The 13986-nt window shown below is 42.4% G+C and overlaps 2 protein-coding genes and 1 long non-coding RNA gene across 16 annotated transcripts in view; 1 reads left to right on the plus strand and 2 right to left on the minus strand.

Moving 5' to 3' along the window:
- The window catches only part of LOC110438926 (protein NLRC3), a 34375-nt gene extending 21809 nt beyond the window's left edge, over window positions 1-12566 (minus strand). For 2 of the 14 annotated variants that reach the window (XR_015479429.1, XM_087242050.1), the window contains exons 1-4: window positions 12435-12526; window positions 8359-8486; window positions 5787-5927; window positions 79-1870 (exon numbers count right to left, since the gene is read on the minus strand). Coding sequence is in view for 12 of the 14 variants with exons in the window: in XM_087242050.1 (XP_087098176.1) it covers window positions 79-1870; window positions 5787-5927; window positions 8359-8383 (1958 nt within the window). In the remaining 2 variants the exon portion in view is untranslated. 14 annotated transcript variants of the gene reach the window in all.
- On the plus strand, window positions 9029-12106 carry LOC147845336 (uncharacterized). The gene is made up of 6 exons (XR_015480333.1): window positions 9029-9119; window positions 9969-10004; window positions 10103-10240; window positions 10430-10548; window positions 10637-10773; window positions 11176-12106. It is a non-coding gene; the product is annotated as an uncharacterized LOC147845336 (long non-coding RNA).
- A 437-nt stretch (window positions 12567-13003) lies between the features above and the next one.
- ddx47 (DEAD (Asp-Glu-Ala-Asp) box polypeptide 47) overlaps window positions 13004-13986 on the minus strand; it is a 13542-nt gene continuing 12559 nt past the window's right edge. Inside the window, 1 exon segment of the mRNA NM_001020686.3 lies at window positions 13004-13986. This exon segment is cut by the window's right edge and continues 413 nt beyond it. The gene's annotated coding sequence lies outside the window, so the exon portion shown is untranslated.

Raw genomic sequence — 13986 nt, forward strand, 5'->3', positions numbered from 1 at the left:
CAAAACGGAATACAATACGTTTTACAATGCATTTCAATGGTTGGTTAGGACTAGACAGCAGTGGGTAAGATTACTCACAGGGCCTTTCTGCATGACCTCACAGCTGGAACGAGTGTCCTGTAGTTTGATTCAGATGAGGTGAACCTCTTCGGGTTGAACTCATCCAGCACCTTCTCGGACATGAGCAGTACATAGAGCAGCACTGTGCACATTGAAGAAGACAGTTTTCTCCCTGGGTCTGCTTGTGCACTGAGGTAACTCTGGATTTCCTCATGTAATGACTGATCGTTGAGTTCAAGCAAGCAGTAAAATAGGTTCACCGAAGCTTCCTCTGAGATGCTCTTTTCCTGCAGCTGTTTAACATGCTCAGTTATTTTTCTGATGCTCTCTGTGGTGTCTTCAGTGTGTTTGAGCAGCCCTATGAGAAGTTTATTACTGGATTCCAGTGAAATGCCCATCAGAAACCGCAGAAACAGGAACAGGTCCAGATGCCCACTCTTTCTAAACATTGCCTTATCGATGGCCTTCTTTACCAAGTCATGGAGCTGAAGTTTTCCTCTGGTTGTACTTTGTGACTCCTCAAAGAAAAACTGAAGCTCATCGTTGTTCCTCTCCAGAAAGCAGAAGAACACATACAGTGCAGCGAGGAACTCTTGAACACTCAGATGCACAAAGCAGAAGACCTTCTTTTCATGGAGTCCACGTTCCTTCTTAAAGATCTCAGCGATCATTCCAGTGAACTCAGTTTCTACACTCACATCAATGCCACACTCCTGCAGATCTTTCTCATAGAACACAATCTGTCCATCCTTTAGCTGTTTGAAGGCCAGCCTGGCTAATTTCAGGATCATCTCTTTGTTTGAATCTAAGAGCTTCGTATAATCTCTTTCTTCTTGGTCATCATACTTCTGGCTCTTCATGTTCATCTGAATCAGCAGGAAGTGAACGTACATCTCAGTGAGTGTGGTGCTGATGTTCTCGGTTTTCTCCTTGAGTATTTGCTGAAGGACAGTGGCCGTGATCCAGCAGAACACAGGAATATGGCACATGATGTAGAGACTACGAGAGGTCTTGATGTGTGATATGATTCTGGAGGCCTGATTCTCATCTGTGATCTGCTTTCTGAAGTATTGCACCCTCTGCTGCTCAGTGAATCCTCGCACCTCCGTGACCAATCCCACACATACAAGAGGGATCTGATTGGCTGCTGCTGGTCGTGAGGTCACCCAGACTAGAGCTGATGGAAGCAGATTCCCTTTAACCAGACTGGTGAACAAGACATCTACAGATGATCTCGTCTCAACTGTATTCAGTGTTCCACGGTTAAAATTCAAAGGTAGACGACTCTCATCAAGCCCGTCAAATATAAATGCTATATTACATTCCTCATATAGCTTTGAGTTTTCCAGACCCTTCAGTCCAGAATAAAACTCCATCAGAAGCTCATGCAGACTGAACTCTTTATCATTAATCATGTTGATCATCCTGAATGGAAGCAGGAACACACAGTCTATATCCTCACTGACTTCCCCTTCTGCCCAGTCCAGGATGAACTTGTGCACAGAGACGGTTTTTCCAATGCCAGCGATGCCCTTTGTCAGCACTGTTTTTTTATTACTCTTCTTCTTCAGTTCAGTAAACATATCTTTACATTTGATTGGCTTGTCCTGTGTTTGTTTTCTGTTAAAAGCGTCATCAATTGTCAGGATCTCGTGCTCCTGATTCACATCTCTCATATCTCCCTGTGTGATGAACAGCTCTGTGTAAATAGTCTTCAGATCGACTTCTTCACTGTGTTCAAATATATATTCGGCTTTCTTCTTCATGCTGTGTTTATGTGTTTTCAAGAACCGTCTCAGTTTCGAATCCTCTGCAATATAAAACAAATGATTCAAGTACATCAAACAAGGCAGAAGGGAAAAACAATATGCTTGTAGAGCAAGCTTTCACATCAAGTTTAGCATGTTGTTAGTGAACTGTAAAAACTCTGTTCAAGCTGAAGTAGACTTTGTATAGTGGCAGACTGGGACAGTATCTTGGCCAATAGTAAGTGGAGGGTGCAGAATCTGAAGATTTTTGAGAATCTGCATAAATTTAAGTTAGAAATCTATATTAAATATTTTTCAGTCATTCATTCATTCATTCATTCATTTTCAACTGCATTTCCAGGGCCAGGTCGCGGGGACAGCAGTCTTAGAACAGAACCTAAGACACTTCCTCCAGCTTCTTCGGGGGGATCCTGACGCATTCCTAGGCCAGCCGAGAGACATAGTCCCTCAAGTGTGTCCGGGGTCTTCCCCAAGGCCTCGTTCCAATGGGACATGCCTGGAACACCTCCCTAGATAGTCGTCCAGGAGCAATCTGAAACAGATGCCTGAGCCATGCCAGCTGATCTGGATGTGGAGGAGAAGCAGGACTACTCCGAGCTCCTCCTTGGTAACAGAGCTCCTTACCCTATTTATAAGGGTGCGACCTGCCAAGTAAGCTCATGACCATAGGTGAGAGTAGGAAAGTAGATTGCCTGGTAAATCGAGAGCTTTGCCAATGCAAACCAAACTCCTACTTTGTTCATACAGGGATGAGACAGCTTTTAACAGAACGCCTCTGACCCCATACTCCCAGAGCATCCGTCATAGAATGGGAGACGGTCAAATGCCTTTTCCAAGTCCACAAAACACATGTGGACTGGTTGGGTATACTCCCATAAACCCTCGAGCACCCTGGCGAGGGTATAGAGCTTGTCCAGGTATAGAACTTGTCCAGTGTACCACAGCCTGCATGAAAACCACATCAATCCTCCAGAATCCTAGGTTCAACCATTGGTTAGAGGCAGTGGGCTGGTGTTGGGTTGCTTATAGCTCCCCAACTCAGCCACCATGTGTTGGAGTTTCTCCAGTGAACCAGAGGGTCGCCTCCCTGCACCTTTGGGTCAGGGATAGGTCTCTTACTGTGGTTTGTGGTCACACACCAGGTCACACACCAGTGCAAAGTACCCAGCCTTCTTAGAGTCTTTGGGATGGGTGCTGAAAGGTGCTCAGACTGAGGACTCTGTTGTTCTACTGGTTGACTTCAATGCCCATGTGGGTATTGACAGTGCTGGAGAGGTGTGATTGGGAAAAACAGCCTGCCTGATCTGAATATGAGTAGCGTTCTGTCATTGGACTTCTGTGCTAATCACAGTTTGTCCATAATGATCACCATGTTCGAGCATAAGGGTGTACAACAGTGCACATGGCACCAGGACACCCTTGGACGAAGGTCAATGATTGACTTTGTGGTTTTATCACCTGATCTTTGACCGTATGTCTTGGACACTTGGGTAAAGAGAGGGACAGAGCTGTCAACTAATCACCAGCTGGTGGTGAGTTGGATCCGCTGGCAAGTGGAAAGCTAGACAGATCTGGCTGGCCCAAACCTATTGTGAGGGTCCTCTGGGAACGTCTGCCTGGACCTCAAGTCAGAGGGATTTTCAATTCTCTACATTGGGGGAGCTTTGACCAGATCCTGAGGTAGGCTGGGGACATTGAGACTGAGTGGTCCATGTTCTCCGACTCCATTGTTGACGTAGGTGTAAAGAGCTGTGGTCGTAAGGTCTGTGGTGCCTGTCACAGTGGTAATCCACACACCCGGTGGTGGACACCAGAAGTAAGGGATGTTGTCAAGCTGAAGAAGGAGTGCTACAGGGTTTGGTTGGCTTGCAGGACTTTCGAGGCAGCTGACGGGTACAAACAGGTCAAGCGTGCTGCAGCCCGGGCAGTTGCAGAAGAAAAAAATTTGGGCCAGGAAATAGTTCGGGGAGACCATAGAGAAAGACTATCAGTCAGCCCCAAAGAGATTCTGGCATACCATCTGGTGCTTCAAGAGGGAAGAGCAGCTCCACATTGACCCTGTTTACAGAGGAAGTGGGGAGCTGTTGACCTCGACTGGGGATGTTGTTGGACGGTGGAAGGAATACTTTGAGGATCTCTTTAAGCCCACTGACATGTCTTTGAGAAAGCAGTAACTGGGGATGCAGGCGTGGACTCACCCATCACCAAAGCTGAGGTCACTGAGGTAGTTTGCAAGCTTCTCAGTGGCAAAGCAGTGGGGGTGGATGAGCTTCACCCTGTGTATCTTAGGTCTCTGGATATTGTTGGGGCTGTTTTGGCTGACACGTCTCTACAATACCACATGGAGGTCGGGGACAGTCCATAGGGACTGGGCAACTAGTATGGTGGTTCCCATTTTTGAAAAGAGAGACCAGACGATGTGTTGAAACTATAGGGGGATTACACTCCTCAGCCTCCCTGCCAAAATGTATGCCAGGGTACTGGAGAGGAGGATCCGGCTGATGGTTGCACCAAGGATTCAGGAGGAACAATGCCGTTTTTATCCAGGCCGTGGTACACTGGATCAGCTCTATTAAATATTAGTATAGTAGTTCAATCTAAAACCGTTCAAGAGTTCAGTTTAACATCTGTATAAATGTGTTCAGTTCTTCTTACATATCATCACATCTGTGTTAGTTTAATGGATCATAACACAAAGAATAACCTGAGGGACCTTGCTGCTCTGTGTGTTCCTCTGCTGTCTCTAAGCGCTTCTGTTGATCTGTGAGATGAGAGAGAATAATGCACAGAACAATAAGAGAAACGCTGAGTGAGAGGACTCTCTATGCTGTGTAAATCCCTCATAAATGACTATTAAAGTCTCTCATGTGGTGGATATGGTCATGCCTGCAGCTCTGAACATTTCTGCAGCTGATCTGGCTATGAGCGTCTGTCTAATGTGTTTCTCCTTCATCAAGTGTTCTTGTTCCAGTGTTATATGTGTATTTTCTGCATACTCTTGTTCCTCTTTTTCTTTGTTCAAGCTTATTTTCCATATTTGCTAAATCAGTCTCAGATGATTGTTCGGATGACGTTGTTCTCTCTGTGTGAGGTATGAAATGTGCAAACTGTTCAGTAAATATCATGCAGTTGGGTTATGATTCTGCTAACGCTCAACAGCCACACAGACTACTGATGACTGAGAGGAACTGGAAGACTAATGCTTTACAGCAGGGGTGGTCAAACTCAGTGCTGGAGGGCTGCTGTCCTGCATAGTTCAGCTCCGACTTGCAACACATTTGCCGGGACGTTTCTAGTACAGCGAGTAAGAACTTGATTAGCTGGTCCAGGAGTGTTTAATCAGGGCTGGAGCTAAACTCTGCAGAGCTGTGACCCTACAGGACTGTGTCTGGGCTTCTCTGCTGTAAAGCAATGGTCTCAAACTCAGTTCCTGGAGGACCGCAGCTCTGCAGAGTTTGGCTCCAGCCTCCTCTAACTCACACCTGCTGAATGGACTCTGGTGGTCTTGAAAACCTTGATTAGCTGGATCAGCTGTGTTTGATCAGGGTCAGAACTCGAGCATTCTTACGCCACGATCACACTTGAGTTTGATCGTGTGAAATTCTGTCGTACGGTGCTGTGAAAAGGGGCGGGACTTAACAAGATGATTAGATGTTTAAAAAGCGAGTGATTGGTCCATATTTTACATTTGTGTACACTGAGGTCAGGTTTTGAGCTTCTATTGGTCTCACGCATCGTGATGTAATTTCACTGTTCAGAATTCAGCAACATGCGAAACTTGTCATGAGCTTACGCTTCTGATCTGCCATATTGACACGTGTGTGAATGGAAGTGTATGGGGAGAAAAGGGCAGTGTGACCACAGCTTTACTTAAATAGGAGTAGGATTGAGTAGCACTGAGCATAATGCTAATAACAGCTAATGAGCAGTGTGTGTGTGTGTGTGTGTGAGCAGTACCGGTTCCTGCAGGGTTCGAGCTGTAGTAGTTCACTGTGCCTGTGATTGTGTTTCCAGTGAGTAAAGAAAAATTAACCCCTGCTCCTGTTTCAGCTTTCACATGAACACTGACTCCAGCCTGAGCACTGCTGCTCGCCTGACCTGCAATACAGACTGAGATTAATACTGTTCCAGAAGGACAACTTCAGCATCACTGAAAACACGGTTCACTCATTTGTGTCTGCATATGTGTGTGTGTGTGTGTGTGTGTGTGTGTGTGTGTGTGTGTATTTACTGTCTGTTGTCCCGGCTGTATGTACCTGTTAATAGTGTAGTGATTTGGAGTGTGTTGTTGTGTTTTGTTTGAAGCCAGCACTGAAGCTTCTGCCTCATCATAGCACATGTGCTGCTGCTGCTCCTGCTGCTGCTGCTGATGATGATGATGATGATGTGACAATACAAGGCATTTGATTTCCTGTTTAACTGGCCATTTATTCTGCTGTGGCGACCCATGATAAAGCAGAGACTGAGCTGAAGGACAGTGAGGGAGTGATTAGACTATAGAGAACTCATTAACACATGTGGAGGGAATCTCACAGTGAGAGATGGAGCTCATAGACCAAACGACAGAGCACTTTACACCAGCCCAACAGCTGAGGAGAAGAGTTAGTGTGACTCCATCTACAAATCAATGCTACAAATCTGCTTTAACAGCGTCAGCGGTGCAATACTCAGATCATGAACATCAGAATACGGTCACCAAAATAGAGCCGGACATTCGCTTAGTTGTTCACGCGTGACACAAGATGAAGACTCTTAAGTGTTTAAGCACAGAGAGGGGTCAGCATTAACACTGAGCAGCACCACTGTGGTCAGGATGCCATGATGGACACTATGGAGAGCCACGTGAGAGTGATCAGATCTGTCTCAATAGCACCACAGCAGAAGCACCGAACACAGAATCAGCAGTGCATTGCTATTAATCTTAATAAGTTTGAGATCATAAAGCGATGACGTGTTCAGCAGTGGTTCCCTGCTCTTTCAAATCTGGGCACCCTGTAATGACCTGGCCCACATCACTGTAGCCAGGGGCATGATGGGAAACAGTTTAGAGATGATTTCTGTGCTATATTAGGTGGATTACGCTCAACATTTCCCTGGTTTGTAAAACATTGGCCATCGCCATCATCAGCAGCAGTGTGGTGAGTAAAGGATGCCCCCGGTGGTGTGGAGCTGTTCAGTTTTGTCACTCATAGACACTCGTGGTTGTGTGGAGTACGGGACACGAGTGCTCTAACCACTGCCTTTCTAAATCATAGTAAGTAGCCTGATGTAGCAGCTAGCACCCTGCTAGCTGTCCCAGTTAATCATGCAGGTTGTTTTAGCTCCAGTTAGACACACGTCCAGCCGGTTGTTCCAACACTTATAGACCAGCAATGTTTTATGCTAGTTAACAACCTTTGCTTTGGGTGTTAAAGGGCACAGAAGTGATGTATAGCTATGCTCCAGAACTGACATGTTTGGGATGATCAGGGCAGTGTTGAGGGCTCATCCTCTCTAGGGTTGAAAGCCTATAATCACCTTCTCTATATCAGGTCTGGAGATCTGCAGAAAGAATGACTGCTTCACCCGTGTTAACATTAGAACCATGGGTGAGGAAACAGTGCTTTGTTTTTAGGTGACGCAAACACTGATGCTTACACTTCCTTCTTCTCCATCCACAGCTGCAGGACAACAACAACAACAACAACAACATCATCTTCAGCTGCAGAACAACAACAACAACATCAACAACAACAACAACATCAATATCACCTACAGCTGCAGCTGCAGGACAACAACAACAACAACAACAACAACAACAACAACAACAACAACATCATCTTCAGCTGTACGCGTGTTCTGTAAATCACCTGCCATTAACAGAGCTAACAGTTGTCCTCAGTTATACAGCAAATGAACGTAACACTATGTGGCGAGGGGGCGTGGCCGAGAGCCGTGGGAACGGGGTGAGGCCACCGCGTAACTGGATACACCTGCGGTGCGCACCTGACTCGGATCCCACGGAAGGAGCTCTGGACCATAAAAGGAGGACCGATGGCAGAGGAAGCCGAGAGAGGACCGGGCCCGGGCATGTTATTTTACTTTTGCTTTCAGTTGTCCGTTTGTTTTGGTTTAGACAGCAGTCTCTGTGAGGAGCTGCCGTCACTGTTATTAATAAATCATTTTAAAGCTCCGTCGGTTCTCCGCCTCCTTCTTCCTGGCGGCCAAAGGGTTGTAAACTTCATTACACACAACCTCCTGAAATACACACACTCCACACAGTGTCTGATAGATGACAGATTTACATGTGTGTTTGTGTGTTTGTGTGTGTGTGTGTTTGTGTGTGTGTGTTTGTTTGTGTGTGTGTGTGTGTGTGTGTGTGTGTGTGTGTGTGTGTGTTTGTGTGTGTGTTTGTGTGTGTGTTTGTGTGTGTTTGTGTGTGTGTGTGTGTGTGTGTGTGTGTGTGTGTGTGTGTGTGTGTGTGTGTGTGTGTATGTGTGTGTGTGTGTTTGTGTGTGTGTGTGTGTTTAATGAAGTAATCTTTACTAACCATAAGTAATGAGGATGCGTCTCATCCTCTGCTGAGCTGGCGTCTCTCTCTTGTCTCCTCATGTTCATAGTTGACTGTGGAAAGGGAAGGTTTCTGGAGAACTGGAACTGCTAAAGCAGATCAGGGGGCTGTTCCAGAAAGCAGGTTATGTGACATAAATGGGTAAGTTTGAGAGTACACTCTTAAAAAAAAAGGTTCCTTGAGGTTCTATATAGAACCTTGGGGTTCTATACTTGGCCAGCAGAACCTTTTACCCAAAAAATGGTTCCATTTAGAACCCTTTGACTGCAAAGAACCTTTTTGATTAAAATGGTTCTATAATTTTTGAATCATAACATAATTATGTAGTAAAGATTATAAAATAATTATAAGTAATAACACAGAGAGACAAAGATTTTTGAGTCAAAACCTAATAAAATGAATGCTGTGGTCAAAAACTTAATCAGTGTACATTATGATGGGATTTTTTATGCAGGTTTGTACAATAGCATATAACTTATAGGCCTAATTTATATATACTCAATGTTTAACATTTTTGACAAATTATTTTGTGAAATAAATAAAATGACCAATTTATTTAGACTGTGCAGTAACATGTTGTTATGGTTTAATAATTTATTTGTAACTAATAATCATAAATAAGCCCTCTGGTGACGTCAGTCATTGACAAGGACATCGTCATGGACCGGTGGTGAAGAGCCTCGAGAGTGAAGGTTAATTTTTCGAAAGGAGAAGTCCACTATTTCAGCTTCATCATTCAGGTATGTTAGTATATTTAATATATATAGTGAAATATTTTGTGTTATGAAGTAAGGTTTCTATTTGATAGAAAATCCCTCGTGTTATATGGTGATACAGATTGAATGGGGGCAACTTTAGCGTTAATATGGATAAACACTGTGCTTGTGATGACCTCGGTCATCACCCTTCGGTTCAGAAATCTGTTAAGTTGAATTTTTTTCTGCTTTTTATTCTAAATAAGTTACAATACCGCTATACTTGTTTGTCAGTACTACTAATTAAATTACTGATAACAGTACACAGCTGTGTTATTTGAAGGCGAGCTTCGAGAGAGTGTGAATGAAGCATGTGCACGTTATTTTAAAAGTAACTTGATATGAGCCGATTTCATCGTGTTTTTTTGTGTTGTTTTTACCTCCAACCTTGAAAAAACGCTCACATTTAGCTTGGTTCGTGTGTGTTTTATCAGTGATTGAGCTAAACTCTGCAAAGTAGTGGACACTACTGCCAGCTTTTGAGACGTTCCCGCTAGTCTGCATAAAACCGTAAGATAGCAGTGCACCTCTCGTGCCCGCACAGGCAGATTCGTGCCCGAGTCTGTGCACGCGCGGGAGGCCAGTCACGGTGGCAAGTTCTTCCTATGGCCAGTCCGCCCCTGAATATTATTGAAACCTTTAAAAAGCCAAACATATTTTAACAATCCATAGACGAAAGATCAGGTCTTATTTATAAAAGACACAAAAATGCAGACTAAATGTATTGTGAAATTATTTATAAATATATATATATATATATATATATATATATATATAGTGCAAAATAAGTTTAAAATAAATATTTTAATGTATATTTTATTTTTCTTCAAACAGCCTGGAAACTGAACTGCATCATAAAACTTGTGCTTGGTATGTATCATTGTTTTAAAATCCAAACAAACTGTATTGTGGTCAGTAAAATGAAATAAATATTATAAAAGACTTCAAGATTGTATTTATCATTACAGAAAAGTGTCATGGGACCCATATTAAGTTTCCAACTTTGATCTGCTGGACACAAGTAGCTTTGAAGAAGAAGGATCCCAGCTTAAAGAAAAACATGTGTCACATCCATAATTGTTTGACATCATCTTCAAGCACACCTGGTACAGTATTGTATTTTATAACGTGCATAATTCAGACTTGTTGGTTGTTGTGTACTGAAAAAATATATCAAAAAAATATTCTATTACTTACTACTGCTGTTTTAATACAGTGAGAACATTAAGGTCGTTGCTTAATAAAAAGTCCTGCAGAGAAGAAATATGTATTGAAAGGTGTAAATTTGCCAACAGGATTCCTTGTTGCAATGTCTTCAAAACAAATGTAAAAATGAAAGGATTTCAGTGGTGAGCTCATAATGATGGGATCAAAAGGAAGTGACCTGGACTGTGAGGGACTTAACACAAGGAAAGTTCATTTCAATACATTTTATGTCAAGATTAATTCTGTGATTTAAATTCATATTTACACACTCTACAAATGCTGTCTTCCTACCTCAGATTGTGATGGACCTAGAATGCGACACCGTTTACGAATAAGTCAAGAACCAAATGAAACACTATTTTCCAGAGTACAGATTATGGAGGGGTCTGCCAAACTAATAGAGCAGTTTCTTCTTCTTGGAGTGCCACAGCTTGTGAGTAACCAAACACTGTTACATTGTGTGCCAAATAGATATGAAAAATCTGTGTATATGACATTTTAAAGCTCATTTGGTAAAGCAATGCATTAGCAATGCCAAATTTGTTCCAGGTCCCACATATTAATAAATGTATAGATTAAACACAATCTACGTCCCTTTGGATAAAAGTATCTGTAAAATATGATGTATGTTATTTGATATGCAGTTATTTTGTTTTGTTCTTATTCTAATTTTATTGTTTTATTTAATGTTCATACTGAATTGAGGTCACTCAGATTTGTCAATTTCATTAAATTCTGTAACAAATGAAGTGACACAGAAACATCTTTAAAAGAAATGGCCCAATAGAAGGGAAGGAAAGAAGGAAGTACTCAGCATTGAAATATTGTTTTACAGAAATCCAAAGATCCTAACAGCTCTCCTGATTCCGTCAAGGCTTGAAGTGTCAGCATTACGATGGCCAACACTCGCTCACTATCCTTCTGCTCCCTCATTTATCAGAGGCACCACAGTAGAATGAATTAGCAATTACTCTTCACTTTCCAGCCGCAACCCAGCACTGGGAAACACCCATACACTCTCTCATACACCTGCACACATTCACTCACTGTGGCCAATTCACCAATACCGTACGCATGCCTTTGGACTGTGGGGGCAACTGGAGCACCCAGAGGAAACCCACACAAACACTGGGAGAACTTGCAAACTTCACACAGAAACACCCACTGACCCAGTCAGAACTCGAACCAGTGACCTTCTTGCTGTGATGTGACAGTTCTAACAAGTGAGCCACTGTGCCACCCATGGAAAAAACTATTTACATTATAAGAGAGGCCGGAAAACATGGACATGCTACAGGTTGTGGAATGGCTGTTCTCAATGTTTTGTATAATCATTTTGCAAATTTTTGTGTGCGATTAAGCTCTTTGTTCAATAACCTTTATTGAAAATTATGTATAAAAATGAATGTTGCCATGACCAACACATACATGTACCGTCAACTTGTTGAAATTGTAGTGTTATTTAATAGATGTTTGTGTATTGTTTCTGTCTGCATTGTAATATATTTTTCATGATTTTAGAGATGTATGAAAGTTAAGTTTTGTATTCGTTCAATCAGTAAACAAGCTTACAAATGTTTATTAAAAAGTAAAATCATTAAAATTATATTGTTGAATGCCATTAAGCTGTTAATTATGTTTACTAATTAAATAGTAAAAAGGTATAATGTTTAGAGGTAGATCTTATACAATTACGCGGAGGTGCAATTTTAAATATTATTTAAAACTTATTTTGTGAAGTAAATTGAATAAATTTAAACAATTTGAATTTTCTGCATTGGTTTTATTTTGTATTCAATAATAAATAACATTAATTCAATAATAAATAAAGAACCTTCAAATAGTTGTAAATAGAACCATGTAACTTGAATTCAAAGAACCATTTGGGGTTCTATTTAATGAACCCTTAAAATGGTTCTATTTAGAACCTTTTTGGGGTTCCATATATGAAGCGCTTGATAGAACCATTTTTGGTTCTATATAGAACCGTTTCTTTTAAGAGTGCACACACACAAACACCCACACACAGTTCTCGAGTATATGATGATGTATACTGTCAAAATAACAGATCGTGTGTGACTTATAAACACTTACCGTGCACGCAGAGTAGCGGCATGCAGTTCCGGTCCCGCAAACCGAAACAGAAACCAGCCGGACTGAAGCGCTGAGAGCGGAACAGCGAGCACGCGCAAACAGAGCCTCCTCGGGGGCGCGCTCGCTCGCTACAAAGACAAGAACGCGCGGCTCGTACAACCGATGTTGCTAACAAAGCAATTGTTTGCTAGATTTAGCCACTTATTTTTATCAAACAGCAGCTAGCAACAGATTTAGCAGTTTTTAACATTCACTTGGCCACTTTTAGCAATTTTTTAAAAGTGTCTCTCAGAGCAGCGGCTGCAGCTTCACTCGGTGCACTCTCAGAAATAAAGGCACAGGAGCAGTCACTGGGGCTGTACCGTTATAAAAGATTCAGGTTTGTACCCAAAAGTCCTCAGTGGCACCTCAAAAGTGCATATCAGTGCCCGGATGTAATTAAAAAGTACCTTTGAGGTGCCATTATGAACCCTTTATGTACAAATATAAACCTTTTACACAGGTACTGGCCCAGAGACAGCTCCAAGCCTTGATTTCCGAGAGTGGAGTGAATCACTAGCTCAGATTGCTTTCATAACTGTTCGTTTACTGATATTTGTTAACCTGTATAATTGTTGGTCATTTAGGAAGCAACACATTCCAATAGTGCTGCACTGTCGTCACTTTCACAAGCGTGTTCATTTCACAAGTTATATAAGTTATATAAAAATAAACACATTTTAGAAAAGTGTTTGTCTTACTCTTACAAACAGTCCGCTAAAATTTCATACAAATATAAATGGACATGTTTCAGATGATGTTTGAGCTGAGACGGCCAGTCAATCTGAGAAAACATTCATTATATTGTACACTGCATCGTGATGAGTTTTGAGCTGCGATTCCGCCATGACGTCATCACGCACAGTATTAGCTAATAAGAACAGTTCACTGTGCATCTGGAGGTAATGCTTGAATATACAGACAGGAGACACATGCAGAGAGGCTGATCATGGTGAGGGAATAAATCACAAACATACAAACAGCATCCTCGAGTACAGACCGGCAATACAGCTCTGATAAAACTACAGAGAACAGAGCAGCCTTTAATGACCCGATCATGAGCGACTCAATCTAAAAGAGCAGATGAACAAGTCTGAATCATGATTAATAACTCAACATGACGAGACGCACAGCAGAAATGATAATGACTTAACGCATTCAGTCATGTTGATAACTGTGGATATAGAGCTCAGCGCTGCAGGATCTGGGTCATCCCCCTCACATCACCCTCTCTGCCGGGTAACCCATTCCCTCATCACCGACTCCAGTCATCTAGAGAAACTCTCATTATATAAGGAGGATTACCACAGATGAAGCTCCTCAATCCGCATCACGACTGACTGATGATGGAGTTCTGACAGGTACAGTACTGACTGAGCTTTAACTCAGATCAGGTCTATAAATGCCCTTTACCAGAGTTTACTGTAGCGTCACACACATCTCAGTCTGGGTTTACACTTCAGGAGCTCCTCTTCACACACTGGGCATGCTGGGAAACCAGACGACTGTAGAG

The sequence above is a fragment of the Danio rerio genome, chromosome 3 (genome assembly GCF_052040795.2).
Source record: "Danio rerio strain M-AB ecotype USA chromosome 3, GRCz13ab, whole genome shotgun sequence".
NCBI lineage: Eukaryota > Metazoa > Chordata > Actinopteri > Cypriniformes > Danionidae > Danio > Danio rerio.